Here is a 22994-nt window from a genome sequence, read left to right as displayed (position 1 = left end):
GCGGATAGGAAAGAAATTTACGAGAAGGTTAAAATTGGAAATATGAAGGGGACGATTCGAACTGTTCGAGGGTAGTCGAGATAACGGTGGAGCGGCGGCGCGGCGGTGCCGCAGGAAATTTTATCAATACCGTGGCCGTCTAGTGGGTGACAGTCGCTCGTGAAAAGTACGCGGTCATCTGACGGGGTTGGCAAGTCAGCGGATAGCTCTAGTTCGGGAAACCAACAGCGATTGACGAACAACATGTGAGTAGAAATCTTCACGATTTCCAGGAAATTTGACCGACCGTGTGCTCGTCAAAAAGTGTATTGGCGTTCGAGCAAAGCCAACAAGGAACCCGTGTGCACTGGTGATTCCCTGCGAACGGCTCTATATCGAAGCGCCCCGCGAATCTATAACGCTTTCACAGACGGGGACGTGTAATTTCTAATCACGACAAATTGCCATCGGGACCTGCCGACTAAATTCCACGCGATAGAATCGATAGACTCTGCTGTATAGAAATGTAAATCTCTTGGTTCTTTACGATCTTCGTCGGTTTTCACGTTGATAAAAGGCAAGAATGGACACGTTGAAAAATCCACGAATTTATCGGCGATGTAGATAAACGAGTGAATCTTTATTGATGAATTCCCCGCCTGTTTTCAAGACAAACTCATTTCCATTACTCGACTGTTGTACGAAAATTTATTTATTTTTTTGCAAGAGACATTTATGAAAAATTGGAATGTTCAGTTAGTTGGAAATAGTAGTCGTTCTTTATATACGAGTGTTAAAATTAAATTTTGTCCACGTAAAGTTGAACCTGGGCAAATGTTTCTTTGTAGAGTAGTAATTGTCATTGTGTGAAATTCGATTGTTATAAGACGGATTTTAAGACGCAATTTCCTAGACCTGTGTCGATCGATTCCCCTGCACGGCCTGTTCGCAGCACACACCAGAATTTCCAATAAAGTGCAGCAAAGCTTAAAGCGGACCATAGGGGCGATTTCTTTTGAATAGTGGAATTGCGGTCATTGAATTCTGGAACTCGATCTCGTGCCTCTCGTCTTTACGATCGAAGTCTGTAAGCTTCAGAGAGGGACAGAAACAGCTTATGACTTTACTGCCATCATCCTTATCTTCCATCATCTTTTTCATGATTCGCGATTTAGTTACATTTTTCTCTCAATTTCCACTTTGGAAATTATCGCTAAATAATCGTACGAAATTCAAGTTGTTATTGTTAGCTCCTTGATATTCTTTCTGATGATAATTTCGTAGCACCATGATACTTTGTAAACCGTTTCCTGACATCGATCGATACCACATATGTTTCGACTGGCAAAATCGCGAAATTTAATTAAAGACACAAACGTACTGGTGGCAATCAATCGTGAAACACAACGGACTGTACGCTCTATTCGTAGTTTCTATATTTAGATAATCAATGGCGAGCACATTTGCAGCAATGTTCTACGACTTTGACGAAACAGAAACGCCCGTTTTCCGGCGCGTATCAGGTGTCTGAATGAAAGCAGATTGTCTTAGACAAAGTCAGACGAGATGTGGAATATGGCTCGAACAACAGGTTTAGATGAAACGTGTCTTCTGAACAACAGATAATAAATTAACCTTATCATCTCTATTTCTATATGCATAATATATTCTTTATTTCCGCTCACCTTTAGGCTTCGCAGTTCCATTCAGTCGCAGACTTTACACAAAATACGAATTTACGCATAAACTGAACACATATAAAATTGACCAGAATAATAATCATAACTCATTTTCATCTGTATTTCGTTAAGAAAAAGACTACCATTTTATTTATAGAAAATATTTCCATTCACTTCTTTGAAATACTTTTCTGTTGCTCTTTTTTACTTTCTTTATGCACTCGTTAACATTAAGCTGTTTAGTCTTAAGCGTTTTATCTTAAAACTTTATCTCAAAGTATAGTACACTCGAGTGTTTCTAATTAATATTAACGAGGTCTACGCAGAATGGTACTTACACGTAGTTACAAGTTTGGTTTCTTACGAACTTTTAAGTGAATTTTCAAAGAATAAATGTTTAACATATAAATTGTACGCAGAGTTGCAGAAAAATAAGCTATCCTTTTGCGTAATCTCTGCTTTTCCAAAAAAGATAACACACGTCATAATATATCGCGCACAGGGTATTCAGTAATATTTCGTTGACGTCACTTGTTCTTCGATAATTCTAAAATTAGGATATCGATGTGAATATTAAAAAAAAAAAAAAAATATAAAACCGGGAAGCTTTCGAACAACGATGAAAGTTTCTTCTCGCGCAGCTTTTGTACAGGTTACTGCTCGGAAGTTTGTGAAACATTGATTTTGAAGAGGACCGGATAAAGTATTTCGTGATTCATGAAGAGAACGTGCATCGAGCGATTAAAATAATAATCACGATAACTATTTCGCAGCCGACTCGAAGATAATTCAATAATGACGATAACCGACGTACCTGCCTCGATCGATATATTAATCCGATTATATAAGCCGCTTGAACGCATAAAGGCTTTAAACCAGGTGAACGCTTCCCTTTTCTATCCCGTAACAAAAAAGCTCCTCTATTCCGACGTAAAAAATTTTCATGGGAAATAATTCGCATTCTTCATTATGGGACCTCGTTAATGGTTTTGTTTCTCTTATGTCGCATCCGCGTTAATTAGATCGCGAGTTGCTTTAATGATTGTGAATAAACATCGTATTCGGACTACAGCTCGCGAACACAAACTGATCCTTTGATGTACCGCTTCCTGAGTGAACGTTTGTTGTTCACTAATGAGTAGACTGTGAATGTCCGTGCAATTTTATATTTTTATAAACGCAACTAAAATAGAAATTTGTTTTACCTACCAAATATTACAACGAGTACTTTATTCTGGATCTTTTTATATATTTTTGCAATTTCAAATTATAAATATATAACAAACATGTAAGAATCAGTTTACCGCCCGCAAAATCAGCGTTCATTGCTGCCAACGAACACGATTCAAGATTTATTCATGACTTGTGTGGACGTAGATTAATATCGAGTCTATTCTGAATTACATTCATCTATTCCTAGAGTGATGCTCGACTGAATCGGCGAATCGATCGGCCGTTGCTACTCGGTCGTTCGATAGGCTACCAAAAATAAAATTCGCAACCACTTCGACCGCTTTTTAATCTGCCATCGGTACTCGACATGTCCGGAAACCCTGATTCACCATCTCGAGCACGCGCTCCAAATCGGAACACACGTAGTTCGTACACGAAATGGTTATAGGTATCGCCATTGAAAGTTTCGTTTCTTTAGTTGGTTAAAAGTCACTGATAACGAGAATGAATAAAATTTTCAATCGCGAAATATCTTTATCGGAATTTCTCTGATCGATAAAAATCAGAAACGAAGAGAATGAATGAAATTTCCAATTATGAAAGATATTTCTTCAGAAGTAGTATCGTTTTTATGCGTGTGTATCGGATATCGTATATTGAAAGAGGAAGCTATTTGCGTAGGTGACTTCTTAATTAGTCAAACTAATATAGAACAAAATGTAGACAGGATGTATGTATGTTCGGAAACAAATCATGAATGTAGCTCTTGGATATCGGAATAAATCGTTATAATTGAAATCGAAATGTGGACAGTAATTCAACGAAACGCTGTGAAATTTTTCCACTATGTTGAAGCATAAAGCCGACGAAACGCCAACGCGAACCTGTCATGATAATTAAACACCCTCGTTGTATTTAGAATGGTCTTACCCTGTCTGAAAGATCAATCCTTACGAGATACGTTTGGTCAAGTTAATACAAATATCATAAGAGTTCGTATTAGCTTTTCCTTTTCACGTGGTCATTATCCTTGCATTTTTAATAGAATGAAAGTAAAATACGTGAATCGTGTTAAATCAAATTTGTTATCTTGCATAATGAGAGAAACGCAATGAGATCTTTTATTAGAGTTAAGTGTAGAATTCGTTTAAAATTCGAAGGGGAATCCTCGTATTTGCGTCTACGTGTCTCGAGTCATTTTTTTCTTTGAAGAATATTTAATATATTATAATATTTAATACTGTATCGCGTTCTTAGAAAGCGATGATAACAAAACGAGATGATATGATAAGCAGACAATACGTACCTATACGTCGACGAACGTGCAGCTTTCACGAATGTGTCACGAACTTTGGCCTTTCGTATTTGCCACCGCCCTCGGTTCAATGGGAATATCGCAGTATCTACCATAATATAGAGAATCGAGTCGTAATATCTACGAGCAGATTCTGAGAAACGCTATAAACGTTGTATTCCTTGATTGATCAAATCTTGAAGGCCTTTGACCCGTGAATGCAACACGTTTTAATTGATACAACGTATCCATGGCCAGATTTAAAGGAAACGAGATATACAAGTGACGATATAAATTTGATATTGATCGATGAATATTGAGCCGACCGAACCAAACGAAGAATAGAAAGATCATTATGTTAACGTGAAAGAATATTTTATTACAAAGCCTTCTCGTCGACGATGTTTTCACGAGAAATTCAACGCACGAGTAGGTCACCAACTGATTCTTCTTGGAACAATGATGCAAATTTAATAACAAGCCATGGCAAAGAAGGCAAACGAAGAATATAAAAGAAGTATCAGATTAGTTGTTTTTAAGACTGGATCCTCTTTTGACGAGCACTTATCTCGCAAAGAACAATCTAGACACTTTAAGATTTCTACTCGCCCTTAATCTTCCAACGCGTGCATTACTTCCTCTATCTGTCGTTCAATTTCCTCCCCCGGAGGTTTAACCCACCAGCGATAATGAGACTCTGAAATTTCCATTCATCGAGAATATTTTAAATATTTTTTCCTCGATACCTTCCCCGAAGGAATTCGATCAGGGAAAGCTAATAGGAAATTTTTGAGTCGAATATATAACATTTAATAGATACTTTGGATCGCGAATAGATCATAAACGTACGAACGTTATTTGGATATGGAAAATTTATATGGCTACTTTAAATCGAATAGTAAGTGATGAAAACTACCTGGATAGCGAAAAAATGATAAACGGAGAAAATTTATAGATATTTTAGATCGAATAGATAGTAAGAGCGATGAAAATTATATGGCTAGTCAGAGAAACATGATAAACGAGGAACATTGATGTTGATTGCAGGGCCACCGAAGGCGGTCTAGCACCTGATGCTGCTGCGGGTGCAGGTGCAGGTTCTGATGGAATCGTCGGAGGTCCCAGGACGCCTCAGCAGATCGCCTCGCAGAAACGACTGCAGGCGACGCAGGCGCAGGTAGATGAGGTCGTTGACATCATGAAAACGAATGTTGAAAAAGTGTTGGAACGTGATCAAAAGCTCTCTGAGCTCGATGATCGAGCAGGTAAGATCTGAACTCTATCTTTCCTTCATTTCTGCCTTATATCTGTAAGATATTCCCTGACAAACTTCCTGAAATGCTTCGAACTTATTTCTTAATAATACCAACATAATAATAAGGAGTGCAATGGAATTCCATGTACTGAAAGGAAATCTCAAGCTAATGCTTGATTGAATCTAATTCTTTGAAAAAAGATTCTTATTACATAACAAAAAATTACAGACAGACTACAGATTTATGTACTAATTTATTTCTATGAATACAATTAAAGAAATAAGATTTAAATAAAGAGTCATTTTACCTACTGAACATAGTAAGAAGCGCCTTACTTTATGTTTATTACACGCGTTCTATGCATTCTTCTATCTGCAAATTAATAAATGTATAAAAATCCGAAATCTAATTATAGAGAATCATTGAGTCTTATTACATAAAGTATTTATCCCCTGATAGGTTGACATAAATGGAGTTCCGCTTTAAAAAAACAAGCAGCAACTATGTGTTCGTATGAAACTTAAAAGTTTATATATCGAGTGCTGACGAGTCATAAAAGAGAAAAACGAGGGACGGTAACTAAACGAAAGACACGTGATGTCCTCCGTGTCTGGTGTTTTGTACATGCATCGTTGTGATATCCAACGAAAGTTTTCGCAGGAAGAATGCCATAATGGTTAAATGGGGGGAAATGGAAATACACACAGCGCGATTACGAGCGCACAAAGCGGCGGATTAAGCCGAAGGACGAGTTGTTCGCTACGTTTGCTCCAAGGATATTCTCTCCATTCATTCTCGCACAGCATTAAAGTAGTTCGACCCTGCGCGTCTCTCTGTACGCTGATATCGATTACTGTGACGCTCTGGAATCGATGGCATGTTACGGGACTGACCATCCTCGATCTTTCTCCCTACATTCAGTTTGATCGTTATCCGGATTTTTCACCGGTCTCGTGTATCTAACTTTTCAAACAATTCGAACGCGTTAGGAGATCGCAGAATTACTTAGAAATTCGTTGGACGTTTTAAATATTTTCTTCATTCTTTTAAGGAAAATATTTAGTGTAACGGAAGACTTTATATTTTTAAACCCTACACTTTAAAGTATTTTATATTAAGAGAACGTATTTTTAAATCCTATGTTATAAAAAAAAAAATAGGAATGGAGCTTTTTATGATACAGTTAATTGAATTCACAAATGAATTATACGCTCGTTACCATATTTTGTATAATGTGTCGAGCAATTTTTCGAACTGATTTAGACGCCGATTGAAGACTCATTAAAAAGGCAGTCAGAGTAATCACATGAGACGATGGAACAAAGTATCGTAAGATGAAAGCATATTCCTGACAATGGCACGACCTCCCTCATTTTAGTCATTTTTAATAATAATTAATAAAAGTTTCACGTCGTAGTATTTCAAGCCCGAACAACTTCGTCCCAACGCCGTTTACAAGATTCTACGGACTCTTAAAATTGAATGCCCCAGAAATAGCCAAAACTTCTTGAAGGTTCATGAAACGTGTAATTCTGTTCTAAAAAAAATGTGTCCTTTTTTAGACGCGCTTCAGCAAGGAGCGTCACAATTTGAACAGCAAGCAGGAAAACTGAAGAGGAAGTTTTGGCTACAAAATTTGAAGGTAATAGATCCTTCTATCTAATGATCTTATCGAAATATTCGTTGAATTTAATTCTTTACTCCTGTCCTGCTTTCCTGCTTGTAGATGATGATCATCATGGGCGTCATCGCGCTAATCATATTGGCCATCATAGTTGGTAAGTAATTAGATTCATAGATGCACTTATTAAAGCTAATGACACTGCCATTGTAACTGTCTAAATGTTCTGTGTCATACGATCGATGTATCTCGCCAAGATTTAAAACGACCGGGTCGGCGTTAATTAAAAATGATACTCGGTCATCTAAAATATTATTAATACCTTTAATATCAGAATATCAGAATATCGCTAGTATATTATCGTATTGTGCTATATTATTACACTGGCAGAATTTCCCTGATATCATAAACGATACAAATCTCGCTAAATTTAAGAATTTAATAATAGTCGAAAGAAGAACCGAATCGGTCGTTTCTGGTTAATGTCTTTGCGTCTACATTTTCGTGTTGAAAAGAGGTCTCCGTCACCGAGATCATATCGTGCACGACGCAAAGGGACGATGATATCCTTTGAGTGAAGTGTCACCAATAAACTTGCACGGTTGATCGGGGAATTCCTTCAAGCATCCCTTAGGAATTCCTCGAGCTGATAAAATCTTGTCGACAGAAGTGTCACCGTGCTTCGCTTATATCGTAACTTATCGATCATTGTTTCTGGTAAATTGAAAATGACCGAAGAAAATTATTATTAAGAAAAAAGTATTAAGAAAAAAGCCAAATAGACTTCTATTTAAACGATATATCAATTAGTCCTCGCGATTGATCGAACAGTCTCGTTCGACGTGATCGCCATTATTGAAATGATTCTATTCCTCTCTTTCGAGGGAATGATCCCTCGAACTCGCGGAAGGAAACTGTTCGTAGAAGATCGAGAAGGATCACGCGCTAATATGCTACTAATCTAACGTGTGAATTCTATGTGTTTTTCTTTTTCATCTAGCGAACTTCATGTAGACGCGCTGGTTGGTGGAAAAGATTTGTGTGTGAGTGGGTCTGAAGGTAGACAGCAACAAAACTGCGACATTGCGTATTATTGTTATATCTCTGTCTGTCTCTCTCTCTCTCTCTCTGTCTCTCTATCTCTCTTTCTCTGTTTATCTGTTTCTATTTTTTCCTATTTTTATCCTTATCTGTTCACGTAGGACGTGTGTACGAAATACCTGTATACGGATATGTATATGTCCGTCCTCGTTGTTCTATCTCACCCAACAACCATATCCAGTATCCTTAAATTTCTTCAATTTTCAACATGCGTACATATGTTCTCCTGCGAATGTTCGCAATTTCATAAGGATCTTTCTTGTTGGAACCTTAACGGCGGAAATTACAGCGATACGATATCTGCTGATATTATTCTGATATTCAGTAGCAAAATTTTCACTCTGAGTAACATCACTAAACTGCGTGTATTTTTGCATTAATCTATAATTTTATGAAAATAATTAAAAATGTAAATTTTACCTATTAAATATTATAACGAGTACTTTGGATATTTTATATATTTTTGCATATGGTTGTTTTAGCTGCTTCAACCGTATGACATTATGCGCGTTCTATTTATTTCTCCATCATTAAATTTCATAAACCATAAATGCTAAAAAAATCACGTTAACGACGTCGTTAAACGATCCAACAAAAGACATGGCGAGAGATGCTTATGAAATTGACGCTTAATCATCGGTGTTATATACATATTGTCTGCCTGTAATAGGTACTTGCTGGTGTATCTGTCACTATCTGTATTTCCCCTAAGAACCGCCACCGTCCTTCGAGGCTCGTTGTATATTCATGAACCACTGATTTCGCTATGCTCTGCTCCAATTAAGAATCACAGATCACGCACGTTCACTACCATCAGAAACGAGAAGGAAACCGAGGAACAGTGTTTCATGAATTCTCGACGAGAATCTCTAATCGTCAACCAATCCTGATGTGTCTCCTCCAATGCAACACGATCCAGAGCAGCGATGCCACAAACACGAACGTTGGAGGCTTTGAGAAAGAACTTAAGTGAATAATCGATGTTAAAGTTTTTGGTCAAACAAAGAAACTTCCAAAGTATCCGGAAAGTTAAGTAACATGTTGTAAGTACGCGTCTTTTATCGGTACATTTAAATTCTATGGTATACGTTGCCACTAGATCAAAGCCTCCGCGGTTTCGTTTCTATGACTCTGTCGCGATAGGACCTCGTGTTATTGAAAAAAAAAGAGAAAAAAGGAAGTTAAGAGAGAGTAAAAACTTAAAAGGTGTCGTTAACGAGGTCAAGGCGTATTTTCGAAGAGGAACGCGGTGATTTTTTGAATTTTTTCAAGGCGTTCCACGGCAAGACAATCAGCTTGAAACGCGAGCAGAAAAATGTTTTGAAAGCTACGCAACCATTCACCCAGACCTGTGCCTCGTAATTACTGTTATGTGTCTGTCTGTACATTTTGGTGGCATTATACCCTGTCTTTCTTCCGAAGTTAGTCCCAGCCAGTGATTTTCAATTTTTTGGTGGTCGAGTAAAAAACGAGATACATATGCAAACGAACAAAAGTGCGACGAGACTCGTGTAGCCATGTAGTCGCGTGGAAAAAAGAGCGGGGAAAACGAAAATTAAACGATAATGTGCGTGTCGCGTGCAGTGAACGGAGATAAAAACGAGCGATAATCCTTGAATACCACCGAGAAATGAAAACACACGAAAGGACAACACCACAACGACAAATTGACAACATTGACAATTAACAACAACAACAAGTACTATATATATATATTGCTCCTATGAACAACAAATAAGAACAACATCAACAACAACAGTAACAACAATATCGAAAGAGACTTCTATAAAAGCTTTTATTTCACTCCCTCTCTTCTCTTCGGTACGGTAAGCTACAAATTTTACTGATGCACTTTATCGATACCAATTCTCTTTTTCAATATCTTTCTCTTCTTCTTCTTCTACTTCGACATCGTACAAGGAGACAAGAATTTTTCTCTTCTTCCGGCATACAGGTTCTAAGTTTAATATCTTATTGAATATCTTCCTACGCGCAGAAGTGAAAATATCTCTCAATTTCATAATCTATATCTTTCCTTTCTCTTTCTTTTCAAGATAGAAATAAATAATATTCCATAGATCACCGTAAATAGAATCTTTTTAAGAATTCGATCAATTTCTGCGCGCAGCTTATAAATCCAAACATTTTGCATATTCGATTCAGCATGAGATTCTATAATACTTTATTTATTTATTTATTTATTTGGTCACGTATCGATCCTGTTTATTTCCACGAACTCCAACACCGTTCCGGTATATACATTTACATAACAATATATATAATAATTATATGAATGTAAAAATATCTCGAATGCGAATATTCCTTTCAACGAAACGAAATATTTCTGGGACGATCTTCATGCTGTTTGCATGTTTCTCGATGCTTGTAAACGATTATGGGGCATGCATTTTTTATGTTTTACCCTCAATAGACACATAGTTTTTCGTCCGATCGGGAAAGGTAGAGATGCATGGCTTCCTCTGGTTATCGACTATATTATGTGCTACATTACGAGGAGAAAAAGTTCGATGGAACGCTTTTATCGGAGCTTCCAGTAAATTACAATGATCGTTATAACGAGAAACATTTTCGCGAGGAAAAAAACACATGGAACAATATCAAACGATATCAAAATAAAAGTCACGACGATAACGTGCAAGAAGAAAAACGCGATAATAGTGTTCGGTCTTTACATCGAACGATCAGTGTACAGATACGAATTTCCAAGCAATACTGGATGTTAAATGTGATCGTAAATTGCATGCGATTTGCTTATGAAATATTATATTATATAAATTTATATTTCTATGTCTGAATATGCATTTAAAGAGTAGGCTATTAGATGTTTGTATCATCGTGGACAAAGGTGTTAATTTCAATAGAACGAAAATAACTACTGATTTCTTGCGCCTTTGCGCGATTAAATCGTCCGATGAAAAGCGTCTCTACCTACCTACGTCGCGCCGTATCATTTCAAAAGAAAAAGTTCGCCGTTAATTAGTACGCTATTAATTGTTTGCTTGGAGTCAGTTGTTTTTCTGGCATGTTATAGCCACTAGAGCTCCCTACTTTCTTTAGAATAAATGTGGCACTCAGAAACCAAACTGATCAACTGATAATTTTTTAAAAATTCCCTACTTTTACGTAGAATATACCAGAGTAACGTTTAATTTTACAAAATTCAATCGATCAACCCTCGATGAAGTTGATTACTTTGGCTTGTGTGTGACTCAGGTTTCATTTATTTCTCCCATTTTGTCCGATCTTTATCGAAAAAAAGCTATCTTTGTCCATGATGGTCGTAGACTGGCATTCTGCATGCGAAGAATACCAAAAAAAAAAAGAAAAAACTAAAAGATCGAAACGAAACCAAGCGATGTGACTGAAACGTCCGGCAAGATGAAAGATGTTGCAAAACAAAGCGGTCGCTTGGAAACGGACAAGGGAAAAAAAACAATCGCCTGTTGTTCTTTTCAGCGAGCGCCATCGGCGGCAGCGACTCGCAAAACTGTACACGTGAGTAAAATTAAGGCAACAACAACAACAACAGCAAAAAAAACAGAAAACAAAAGCAACCAACAGCGAAACGAAGGCGAGTGAACAAACGGCGGGGAATTTGAACGTGTGAGACGAGTTTGAAACTGCGTTACAATAAAAGAAAAAAAGAATGGAAAAGGATACACACAATCAATGAGCAACAAGTAACAGCAACAATAGCAAAGCAACAATAAGGAAGCATTGTACGATAAGATCGAATTAACCTAAAGAAATGGAGGAACAGTGGTAATAACGGGCCATCGATGAGAGTACCGATTATTGATAGAGGTTCTTCGATCTTCCAAGTTCGGCAAAACTCAAAAAATAAAATCAGAAAAAAAGAAAGAAACGAAGAATAAATTGAAATGTAAAGGATATGTCATATCGAGGAAGAAAAGATCGAAGAAGAAGAGATCATAACGATTGCGGTTCCGTTTGCAATTCCGCCATCATGTTCGAGATCCAAAACGATGCTTTCGATTCGAACACGACAGTGGACTCGATCAAATTCATTTTGTCAATGTTTCACAAATGGACGAAGGCCGGCCGCGAAAAGAGGAAACGCACGATAAAAAAAAAAAGCGAATGGTTTACAATTAGAAACTTTCGTCGATCGTTCGTCTAAGCATTGCAACCGTTACATCGATCGATAGCAAAACGGAAAAACGGTGATCGTACGGAATAGAGAAGAAGAGGATAATAACTGAGGATAATGACTGATCTAATAATTGATCGATTCTTGCCTTCCTTCGTCCATCCTTGTGAGCTAATCCGCGCTAAATAAATGAATAAAGGAGAGAGAATAATTAATGGCCAGTGTGTATAAAGAGAAGAAGGGAGTTAGAGAGAAGATGAGGAATTATCGCGATACAGGGTGTCCGTAAAAACTAGCAGAATCTTTTCGACGAAGGCAGCGTGTCGTAGGGAATTTTCATTGTGTCCCCGTTCCTTCCGTAAAAAAGTGCCGAATATAAATAAATAAATGTGTGTATAAATGTATATCGACGTTTACTTTATAAATAAAACATGTATGGCGAGTTACGAGGAAGAGCGTACGATCCAGGAGAGAAATCGAGAGAACGCGGATCTTCCATCGTTCCAAACCATTTTGTGATTCTGCTTCGAGACTCGGGCTTGTACAACGATAGAACGAAATCATCCGTTGTTCGAAGATTCTTGTCCATCCCTTCCAATCTTTACGATCGTGTAATCTTTACTGCTAAACGCTTCTCATTGTCGAGATCTCGCTGCGTTTCCTTTCCGATCGTTTCATTCATTTTTAAAAGATGTTTCATGATAAAACGTATGAATTAGGATTAAGCACAAGGGAAAATGACGAATATCGGTAGGACTTTTACGCTTCTGAATATCAATTAAAAGTGGAAAGATCGGCCATATCACGCGTGGATCGTACGCTCTGCTTGTAACATATATATGTACATCTCGTATTGTAAATAATATCATTTCTCCTTCATGTTCGATTATGACCAACTGCTAATAATTAAATAAACGACTCGAAAAAAAGAGAAGAAAGAAAGATATATGATACCACGGTGAGAAACTATGCAAAATAGTGAGCGTGAAAGCGAGAGAGTAAAAAACAGAGCGAAAGGGAGATCGAGAGAAAGAAAGAGAGTCACGTGCATTCTTTGTTCTTTCGCGTCCGTTATCTTTCCATCGAATCGGAGAATTAAATAAGTAGAAGAAGCCTGCCTTCGTCGAAGATGGCAACGAAATGTTTTCGAGCAACCTGTGCGACGAAACGAGAAAGCGGACAAGATTAAAGAACAAAAATAAAGAGCGGAAAAGAAATAAAAAAGGAAATAAATACAAGAAAATATGAAATAAAATAATGCTATGAGCGAGAAAAGAGAGAGACGCATCGACTTGCTCGAGGCACCTATGTAGGTTCGTTTTAAGGCTTGAAGAATTATCTTCAAATGTTATGTATACATGTTAATAATAATAATAATAATAATAATAATAATAATAACAATAACAATAATAATAATAAATACTAATAATAATGCTAATAATAATAATAATAATAACGATAATAATAATTATGATAATAATAACAACAATAACAATAATAATAGTGCAGGATAATATTTAACAAGATAAAAACCGTGCAATGTGACCACCGTGGAATCCATTGGCCATTTCGAAGAAACGAAACAAAACAGGAAACACACAGGTATGGAGTGTCGTCGATGATCTAAGACAATGTTACAAAGTCAACTCTATGCACAGAAAGTTGAAAAAGTTTAACAGCTTTTTATTATATTGCAACACACTTATGCACTTCATTTGTAGAATTTCTACTTGACTGCTTACGTACTTACGTGCTTAGTGTATGACTACTTACAACGTACAGAAGTGCATTTCTAGAATCATTTAAAATACTTGTAACAAGTTTGAATTTATACCCTTTTTCAACTTGAAACAGTTACACTCGTGGACTACAAGCTTCCGATATTTTTAGAGAAACATTTTTGTGTATAGAGATGATTTTGACTGAAATGTGTCGTCGTTCTTCGTCGGCACTTCGTACGTGGTTCCACAGAGGAAACGATATCCTCAAAGTTTCTCATCAGCCAACCACTATATACGAAAGAAAGAATCCGATGAAAGGAAGCGCATTCAACGGCATGACTTCTCAGGCAGCTCGAGGAAGTCGTCGATGGTTTCCTTTTCATTTCACTCGTTTACTCTTGTGTTCATCCGTGTTCATCCATCGAACGAACGAACCATTCCAATTTTGGCATTTAGAATCCATCGAGTCCCTTCCTCCGCGTATATCCGTTTTACTTCTAAAAAAATTCATTCATTTGGAGAAAAAGAAAATGAAATGATCGAATGATCAGCTACGAAATCGGACTTCTTCCAAATTCTGTCCTCTGTCAGTGGAAGCAATTGTTTCTTTTCCTTCTTTCTGACAAGATTCTAATGATTCGTTGAAATTACGCGAAGAAGGGGACCAGAAGTTGTTAAACGCAGAATAGCAAGCATTATCGATCGTTGGGGGAGAAGGAGTTTCAGATAGGATTCTTATTCGAATCCGAAATCATAGCGTTTAAATATGGTTAGATTGTGTTTGAAAAAGGAAAAAAAAAGAAAGAAATATAAAACGCATAACTGTACGTCATGCGATACCTTGACCGTATGCGTGTTAATTATTAACGACGATTATGATCATGATTATGTTGCTTTCAACATTGTACAGTATCGAATAAAAATTACAGTGCGTGGTCAGAAAAAAAAACAGACAGCTGTAGAGAGCAAACGGAAAGAAAAAGAAGTGGAAACTTTCTATACGACTCTGTTTTGGGTACGATCGTGTTAGGGATGCCTTTTTATCATTTTCTATTTTCCTTTCCTTTCACGTTCGACGAAATTCCACCTCGAAGACACTGTTCTTCTAATAACGAGAAATACGAGGTTCCGAATTTCGATCACGGTCGTGGCCAGAAAAAGTCGACGTTAATCGATTGAAGTTGTCAACCTAGAAAAATATCTCACCGTTAACCACGGAGAAAAGGAACCATTTAGAATCTAATACCTATTTAACTCCAATAGGAGGTAAGAACTCTGAATATACTTTCCTTATTCATTTTCTTTTCTATTCTCGTATACTTCTTTTTACCAAAAACAATTGTCATCTAACCGATTTAATGTGTTTCAGTTGTAAATGTATATTGGTGTTCCGAGAAAATCGCGTTTATCATTGTGATTCAAGCGATCTACAAAATTACAAGTCGCAATTAAGATCAATCAACCCTTGCCTGTGTTCAACATACATTTATTACATTCATCAATCGCCAATAAACAGACAGATACATAACCGCCTTCCTCCTAAATTTCCATACAACTATTCGAACATAAATAGACATCATTACCATCTAATATCTTATTAAATTTCCCTTATTGAAGGTTCTAAAGCAAAGTGCTTCTTGGCCTAACTTTAAAAACCGATGCGAGAAGCTTCTCACATCGTATCCTCTTAATCTAACAATAAGAAAGACCAAAGTAAAAAATACTCGTCACATTAAATTTCCTACTTGCGCTCGTCTTTTTACTAATTTCGTTTTTCCCTAATTCTTAAAAAGATATACAAAATCGATATATAGATCGAAAAATGACGTACTTCCATCTCTCTACTAATTTCTCAATTTCTGTTTATTCGATGGTAACGTATCGATCGGAAATAATTCGTGCGATTCCGTTTTTGCAGCGAAATTCATGCCAGAATCGACACCACCGCCTCCAGCCTTTGCCTATCCACCACCAAATCAGATTCCGGGCCAAGTTGTCGCCGCTGGCGGACCAGCCGCTGCACCAGGAGGTGTAGCCGGCGGAGCAGGCGGTGCAAGCGGATCACAAACCGCTGGTGCAGCGTTAGTTGGCAACTTGAACGGCATTCACAGCGTGATGTAAAAAAGAGATAGAAAAATATACACTTCTCCGTACCGTACCGTATCGCAATAAGAATTTTCCGAGTTAATCTTAAGCGGGCAACGTGAAATCTATTGGCTTGAGAAACCAAGTGAAAGAGCATTTTAAAAAGAAACAGAACATAAAGAGAAGAGAAGAAAAAAGAAAGCAAGTTCCAATCGAGAAACCCAATCGTTAAACGCGCGACCACGTTGAACCGTATCCAAAATTCAGATCCCACAATCAGCACAGGTTTCTTTTCGACCTCTTCAACGAGATAGAAGAAGAATCGAATCTTCACAAGAGTCGGTGAAATAAACGTTTGATCGAGGAACGAACAGCTAACGCGTTAACTGCCGCGATGCAATCCACGAACATGAACAAAACCAATACAATAATCGATTTGCTAAAGGTGTTCTCTGTTTCGATCAAGCAAGCGCCGCCATTTGTCCTTTCTGTCGTATTTATCGATCGCAGTGCGTACAATCCAACCGTAAAGCCCGTAAAAGAATCACAAGATAGAGACGCGTGGCGCATACTGTTAGTTCCTTTGTGCAGTTAATGTGTTAAAAAGTACGCTGCTGAAGAATGAGAAATAAAATCGCGAGTTCCATAATAGCTTGTAGGTACAGTCTCCGTCTGTTACTATACACTTCCTGCTCGGTGGTGAGCACTTAGAGAGCCGATAGGGAAGTTGATCGACCCTCCAGAACGTTTATTTCGTGAAGAAAAGATAGCAATCTGTCTAGGTATAGATTTTTCTGTATATCGTCGTCGACCTCGACAAACTGGAAGATTCAACTCGATTCGCGTAATGGTAATCCTAGCCGAAGAGTTAGTAAGAGGGGAAACGAATGAACAAAATACGGGGGAGGACAATGTTCACGTGTCGGTGAACGAACATGTGTATCTACGTATATACGTGTATATGTACATAAATTATTACGAATTATCGATGTAAGATTGAACTATACATATATATGTGTGTATATATATATATGTATATATATATACATATAAGTAATGTGACTTATAAATACGTAGTAGGTATTACGACGAAAAAAGAATGATAAGAAAGAAACCGACAGAGAAGCAGAGAGAAAGTGAGAGAGACTGTTAGCCTGGCATTTCATTATTCTTTACTTGGCTCTGTTCATAAATGAAGATTAGCAATTGTTGTTCTGAATGGAAATTAATAAGTGCATTAAGAAGGATGATTTCCACGTTGATTCGTTTGAACGATTCTTCCTTGTGGATCCTGTTTTCACGGATTCGGGTAATTAATCTTTAGTCCCTATTTACAACCAGCTCTTTGTTAACCCGAGACTTCATTGTCTTATGATTTTTAGACTTTTTCTCTGTGTAATAATACCTATATTGAGTACGTTACTTTTTATGAGTCAACGCGCGACTGGAAAATGGAACGAAAATGATTGCAAGAAAATTTGGCCCATAAATGTCCCCTTTTTCGAAATGATCCATACTTCGTTATAAGTCGTATTAATGAAGATATTTTCCGATTTTTGAAAGATGACTAATCGAATTATCAACAATTGCTTGTAATTCATATTATAATTATATAATTTATTATATCAGAAACGATAGGCTACTGTCGAAAGAGGGAGCATTTGTGGATAGGGATTTGATAAAGATTTTCTATTATTTTTATGTGTGAAATCGCACCTAAGGGAATGCTCACTCTGTTTAGCGACAACCAGTATGATATCTGAATCCTCTTAATTATAGTATTCAATGGTACAGTTTTTTTTTTCTTTACGAAACGGAAATAAAGAAATGTTTCGATGATTAAAAATTGATATCGCGATAGACATTTCTTTTCTCAAACTAACTGGCAACTTCTTGATATTCTTCTCTTTATTGGCCTAGTCTGATTAATGTTTCATCCAGTTCGTTTATTAAACCTTATCATAAAATATCGTTCAATTTCCATAAATGATTAAGAAAATCGTAGGAAACACGATGATTGATTCTCTCCTTAAACTATGCGACTACGCTTGTATGTGTATCTATGTATGTGCATACACCGTATGTACCGTAACTAGATGTTCCAGAAGAAACGTAATCTTTGTATGTAAGAGATGGTATGGAAGAAATATCTCTTTAAAAACGCTAAAATGCAAAGAATTTGTAAGGGTTGCAATCAATGTTTATCGAAAAGAAACCGTTAGAAGTAAGATCATTCATTTTGCTACACTGTTGAAATACGAACAAGATTTCGAGGTTTAACAATCGTAAAACGTTTCCCCCTGAATTACTGTAAAAATCGATCTCTCGAAGCATACTTTCCTTGCTCAGGATGCAATTAAATAACCAGTCCATTTATCCCTCGATGACCCTCCCTTTATCTCCGAGATGCTTATTACTATGTCCACGAATCGAAGAACAATAGAGAAACGATTATTTAAGATGTTTGTAAGTATGAAGAGAATAATTATACGTATTACTATGTAAGAAGGCTTTATCATATAGGCAGTTTAATGTATTATTACGAGGTATAGAGATACGATTAATATTCGCGATAATTGATTCAGTTGAGCGTCATTCGATTTACTGATCGAGGAATCTATGTTCATCTAGTTTTAGATGTTACTGTATATTAGTCTTAAATAAACACAATTATGGAAAAGATAAAAATATCTGTTTGTAAATGTTTTATTATATTCATCCTACAAATGCATCTTATTGCTGTTGAGCTCATCAAATACTGTGATCGAGAGATAAACAACAGGGATCGAATAAAAAATATTAAGGACAATTTTTTTTTTTGAACATTTATCTAACCTCGAGGTTCTATTTGGAGTTGCTACGTTCATGACAGTAATGAAATGACCGTAGCGCCGCGTAGCGATAGATTCTTTCATTTGTCGACCATTTGTAAACATGGCTCCAGTAAGTTTCCTCTTCTCGAAAAATATAACAATAATTCGAAAACATTTAAAAATTTGCTAAAACTTCGTAGAACATATAAAATAGTGTGCTGTGAACTTTCATCATGATACAATTTTATTTACATTTTCGAAAAGATTACAAAGATATCGTTGGATATTGTAAACTTCCAACATAGACGTCTATCAAGGGCTAGCACATGTATCCACAACAAGCGTAATTTTTTAATTAAAAGAATTTTAAAATGAGGAATTATATATTTTTCAGCCAACGGCAAAGAAGTCTAAAGGACCGACCATAAAAAAACAGGCCCTTCGGGGTAAGGGTCAAAAGAAAAAGGTATCCCTTAAATTCACTATTGACTGTACGCATCCGGCAGAAGATAACATTATGGATGTAGCCAATTTTGTAAGTTTCCCTTAATTTTCTTCTCTATTTTTCACATTTTAATTCTTCCCTGAAATTCTTGGTATTTTTTTAATTCCAATCTCTATGTAAATTTTAATTATTCAGTGCGATCTTAATCTTGTATTAACTTCACATTATCAGAGATGATAGGAATATTAAAATTGATAATGTTATGTGTAAGTAATGTTGTTCTTTTTTATAGGAAAAATATCTGCATGAAAGAATTAAGGTTGCAGGAAAGACAAACAATTTTGGTAACAGTGTAACATTGGAAAGAGATAAGATGAAACTGTCCGTTAATAGTGATATTGACTTCTCAAAGCGGTGAGTATTGTCCAGTATTTAAGAACAATACTTGTAATTTAAAAAACCAACTTTTTATTAACATTAATAATTTGTGGGTTTTGCATTATATTTTTACAAGATAACTGGTATTTGCACTAATTTAATAACATGTCCATATAGATACCTTAAATATTTGACAAAAAAATATTTGAAAAAGAATAAATTGCGTGATTGGCTACGTGTTGTGTCAAAAGATAAAGAAACCTACGAGTTAAGGTACTTCCAAATTAACAGCCAAGAGGATGATGACGAAGAAGATGCAGAATAAAGTTTACTTTAATTCTATATGCAATTACAGAATTATCTGTACATATTTCTACAAATAAATAAAACAAAAAGTTTGTATTGCATTTTTTAAAAAATATAAAATCGTACCATTCCTCAATTTCTCCGAAATTAATTTAATTCGACTTTATGAGCGCATTGAAAATCAATTTATTGTTGGAAATGACACTGTAATAAATGCGAAATCGCACGTAGCGTATACAATAAAAAGCGTATTCAGTTATCAAAAAGAAAAAAGAACTAAATTTATCATTACGTATACGTTATAAATTCTTCATAATGTTGAGAATAAAAGATGCGTCACCAAACGCGTAGTAGTGAAAAACATGTCACTCTTTATTATTAACAGGCTCGTATCTATTTAAGGTTCAACTAGATCCCAGACAATTTGAATACTTTTGTTATCGGAAAATTTCAATTATTTTCATGCAATTAATCTCCTAACTATAATTATAGTCAACATTAATTCTAAAAGGAAGATACAAATTGTGAAATGAATGAAAGATATAATTGAACAAATAATGTTACAAGTAATGAAGTTCCGCGAGAAACCGTCTTTTTTTTTCAAATACAGATGTTTGTACAAATGAACGAGAAATTTACTCGCAAATTTCGACAGTCCGATAATAAATTAATATCATCGTTTCGTTTTGAATGAATATCAAACGCTATCGCATAAAAGGAAAATTTCGTAGAGACGGTCCTGTTTTATGTGTTAAACAGATCATTGAAATCATTCTCTGTCTCACTAAACAGACATTGCGATAACACGTCAGAACCCAAACAACTTGAATATACAAATTGCTAGGAGATATCGTCCAATTTCTAGATATATCTTTCGTCGAGTTTTCCAGTGGAAACAAGGGGACTATTTCACGTCCGCGTAGAGTAGAAAAGCAAATTGTAGTGCGCAGTGTAACTGACGCACGGTGATTGTTGTGACAGAAGTGGAGAAGAATATCATCGTATCGTCGTATTTCCAGTTCAGAATCATCGTATGAGTCGATAGGAAAAAGATTTTGATAACCCTAAAGAGGAAACGATTTTATTAAAGTGCACGGGTCTCGTGCAAACGTGCGAGAACGATGAAGTTTCATTACAAGGAGAAACACTCTTTTGAAAGAAGGAAGGTCGAGGGTGAAAAAATTCGACGAAAATATCCCGAAAGGGTTCCCGTGAGTATCCCCGCTCGAAAAAATTAACCCTTTGGTCAATGGAAACAAATTTATTTCCCTTTTAATACAGACAGATTGCATCATTTCGAAAAGCCATTAATTCATCGTGATTAAGATTATTCTTTTACGAGCAACTAGACTACTGTAATTCGTCGCTAATCGATTCGGTCCGTATTCCGAGAATTTCCTGGTCTGAAATGAACCAAGGTCGACTTTCTACGTTGTAAACTCTTTCATTTCGAGATGAAATATTTTTTCGCTCGATTAGGACGCTAACGATTAAATTCACCATTCGTGTCGAATTTCTTTGTGCACTCGCCTTGCAATGCTCAAGTCTATTGATCGTACTACGCTCTTACTTATAATTTTCAAATAATAAAAATCAAACGAAAGGGAAAGTATTTTTCCTATTTCGCTCGATTTCCCTGAAATTTTTACATGCGACAAACTTCGTTTACACGCATAGAACGAACATTGAAAATATAGACCAACTGTTGTTACTTTGAAGACTTGGATAAATGTCAAATTTATGTGATATCAAATATGGATTTAAGAACGGTTTCTTACCTTGACAATGGGCCAAGGTTTGAAACATTTTCTGATTCTAATAATGATAATGAAGGGATGAATGGAGATTTTCCTTTCACTAAAATATAACTGAATTTGCAATTAAAATTATTGATTTACACATTTCATTGTATTATTTCGTAAATGATATTGATAAAAAATTTATATTTTCTAGGTTATCGTTGAGAAGGCTCCAAAAGCTAAAATTAGTGATTTGGATAAACAAAAATATCTAGTACCATCTGATTTGACTGTGGGACAATTTTACTTTTTAATCCGTAAACGAATTCACTTACGTCCAGAAGATGCTCTCTTCTTCTTTGTGAACAACATTATTCCTCCAACAAGTGCTACCATGGGATCTCTTTATGCGGTAATTATATAATTCAAAATTCATTCTAGACATAGATAATCATTTATTACATTTGTAATATTTATATTGTGATCTGTATTTTTCATAGGAACATCATGAAGAAGATTTTTTCCTCTATATAGCATACAGCGATGAGAATGTGTATGGACACTAATTCACAAATATAAAGAAGACAACATCCAAACAAAAGAGCAGACAGAAATTTGCCACCTACAATAACGTAGTCCTTTTAGAAGCTTTTGGAAGTGTTAACAAAATTACATCTTTCAATCATTTTGAATGAAAATTAAAATTCTAGCATTGTATACTAATTTAAGCTTGCTTCCTTAAGGTAAATTGGACGCGTTCGTCTGCCAAATATACGAACGTTGTACTTTTTTGATTCCATCACTCACCGCTAATTGAAGAAGTTTAGGGATTCAGGATGTAAACATCGTAGTTATGTTCTATGATTTTTTTAATACATAAAAAATTGAAAAATTATTAAAAACGAAAAGCTTTCATGTTAAAAAGAATAATTAACTTGATAATTGTTATAAAAATATATTTACATGCTTCAATAATGATTTAAAAGTTACTAATATTTAGAATGGTCTTATTATAAATTCATAATTCTATGTAGTTGTTTTATGTGACATAATTTTCTCTTGTTTAGGCTAGTATTCTATTTGCATGTTTCATTATAATTTGACCATAAAAAAAAAAAAAAAAAATGAGAAGAACTTGCTGAACATTTGGTGAAGTGAAAATTTGTTATAATAATGAATAATGTAATGTAACAGTAAATTTGTTGGCTGGATGTGGGTCAATAAAAAAATTATAAAAGTAAATTTTGTTAATACATAATTGTTTCCCTATCG

General features: G+C 35.8%; 3 protein-coding genes across 5 annotated transcripts; all 3 read left to right on the top strand.

Annotated features, from left to right (window-relative positions):
- The first annotated feature begins 77 nt into the window (after positions 1-77).
- On the top strand, positions 78-18729 carry LOC122574800 (vesicle-associated membrane protein 2). 3 transcript variants are annotated; one of them, XR_006319193.1, is made up of 7 exons: positions 80-245; positions 5173-5390; positions 6944-7023; positions 7108-7159; positions 8003-8061; positions 11581-15222; positions 15875-16011. XR_006319193.1 is itself a non-coding variant. In XM_043742842.1 (6 exons), coding segments are annotated over exons 1-5 (366 nt in total). In that variant the 5' UTR covers positions 78-243; the 3' UTR covers positions 8017-8061; positions 15875-16002. The 3 variants fall into 3 exon arrangements, 2 of the variants coding, with proteins under 2 accessions (XP_043598777.1, XP_043598775.1); XM_043742842.1 differs by lacking the exon at positions 11581-15222 and having other exon boundaries at positions 78-245; positions 15875-16002; XM_043742840.1 differs by lacking the exons at positions 8003-8061; positions 11581-15222 and having other exon boundaries at positions 82-245; positions 15875-18729.
- A 186-nt stretch (positions 18730-18915) lies between these two features.
- On the top strand, positions 18916-20075 carry LOC122575071 (60S ribosomal protein L22-like). The gene is made up of 4 exons (XM_043743484.1): positions 18916-18984; positions 19249-19389; positions 19592-19713; positions 19855-20075. The coding sequence occupies exons 1-4, from the start codon at positions 18976-18978 to the stop codon at positions 20000-20002; spliced, it is 420 nt and encodes a 139-aa protein (XP_043599419.1). The 5' UTR covers positions 18916-18975; the 3' UTR covers positions 20003-20075.
- A 700-nt stretch (positions 20076-20775) lies between these two features.
- LOC122575072 (gamma-aminobutyric acid receptor-associated protein) lies at positions 20776-22964 on the top strand. The gene is made up of 3 exons (XM_043743485.1): positions 20776-21194; positions 21937-22134; positions 22223-22964. The coding sequence occupies exons 1-3, from the start codon at positions 21105-21107 to the stop codon at positions 22286-22288; spliced, it is 354 nt and encodes a 117-aa protein (XP_043599420.1). The 5' UTR covers positions 20776-21104; the 3' UTR covers positions 22289-22964.
- Positions 22965-22994: the final 30 nt, after the last annotated feature.

This window comes from Bombus pyrosoma, linkage group LG14 (assembly GCF_014825855.1).
Source record: "Bombus pyrosoma isolate SC7728 linkage group LG14, ASM1482585v1, whole genome shotgun sequence".
Classification (NCBI taxonomy): Eukaryota; Metazoa; Arthropoda; class Insecta; order Hymenoptera; family Apidae; genus Bombus; species Bombus pyrosoma.
This window is presented reverse-complemented; position numbering and strand designations above follow the sequence as displayed.

Bases quoted from the DNA above. Each gene is read 5' to 3' on its own strand.
- LOC122574800 (XM_043742840.1), top strand. The intron at 7,024-7,107 runs GTAATAGATCCT...TCCTGCTTGTAG, and splicing joins TTTGGCTACAAAATTTGAAG to ATGATGATCATCATGGGCGT. The intron at 7,160-15,874 runs GTAAGTAATTAG...CCGTTTTTGCAG, and splicing joins CATATTGGCCATCATAGTTG to CGAAATTCATGCCAGAATCG.
- LOC122575071 (XM_043743484.1), top strand. The intron at 19,390-19,591 runs GTAAGTTTCCCT...TCTTTTTTATAG, and splicing joins TTATGGATGTAGCCAATTTT to GAAAAATATCTGCATGAAAG. The intron at 19,714-19,854 runs GTGAGTATTGTC...ATGTCCATATAG, and splicing joins GATATTGACTTCTCAAAGCG to ATACCTTAAATATTTGACAA.
- LOC122575072 (XM_043743485.1), top strand. From the start codon at position 21,105: ATGAAGTTTCATTACAAGGAGAAACACTCTTTTGAAAGAAGGAAGGTC. The intron at 21,195-21,936 runs GTGAGTATCCCC...TATATTTTCTAG, and splicing joins AATATCCCGAAAGGGTTCCC to GTTATCGTTGAGAAGGCTCC. The intron at 22,135-22,222 runs GTAATTATATAA...TATTTTTCATAG, and splicing joins CCATGGGATCTCTTTATGCG to GAACATCATGAAGAAGATTT.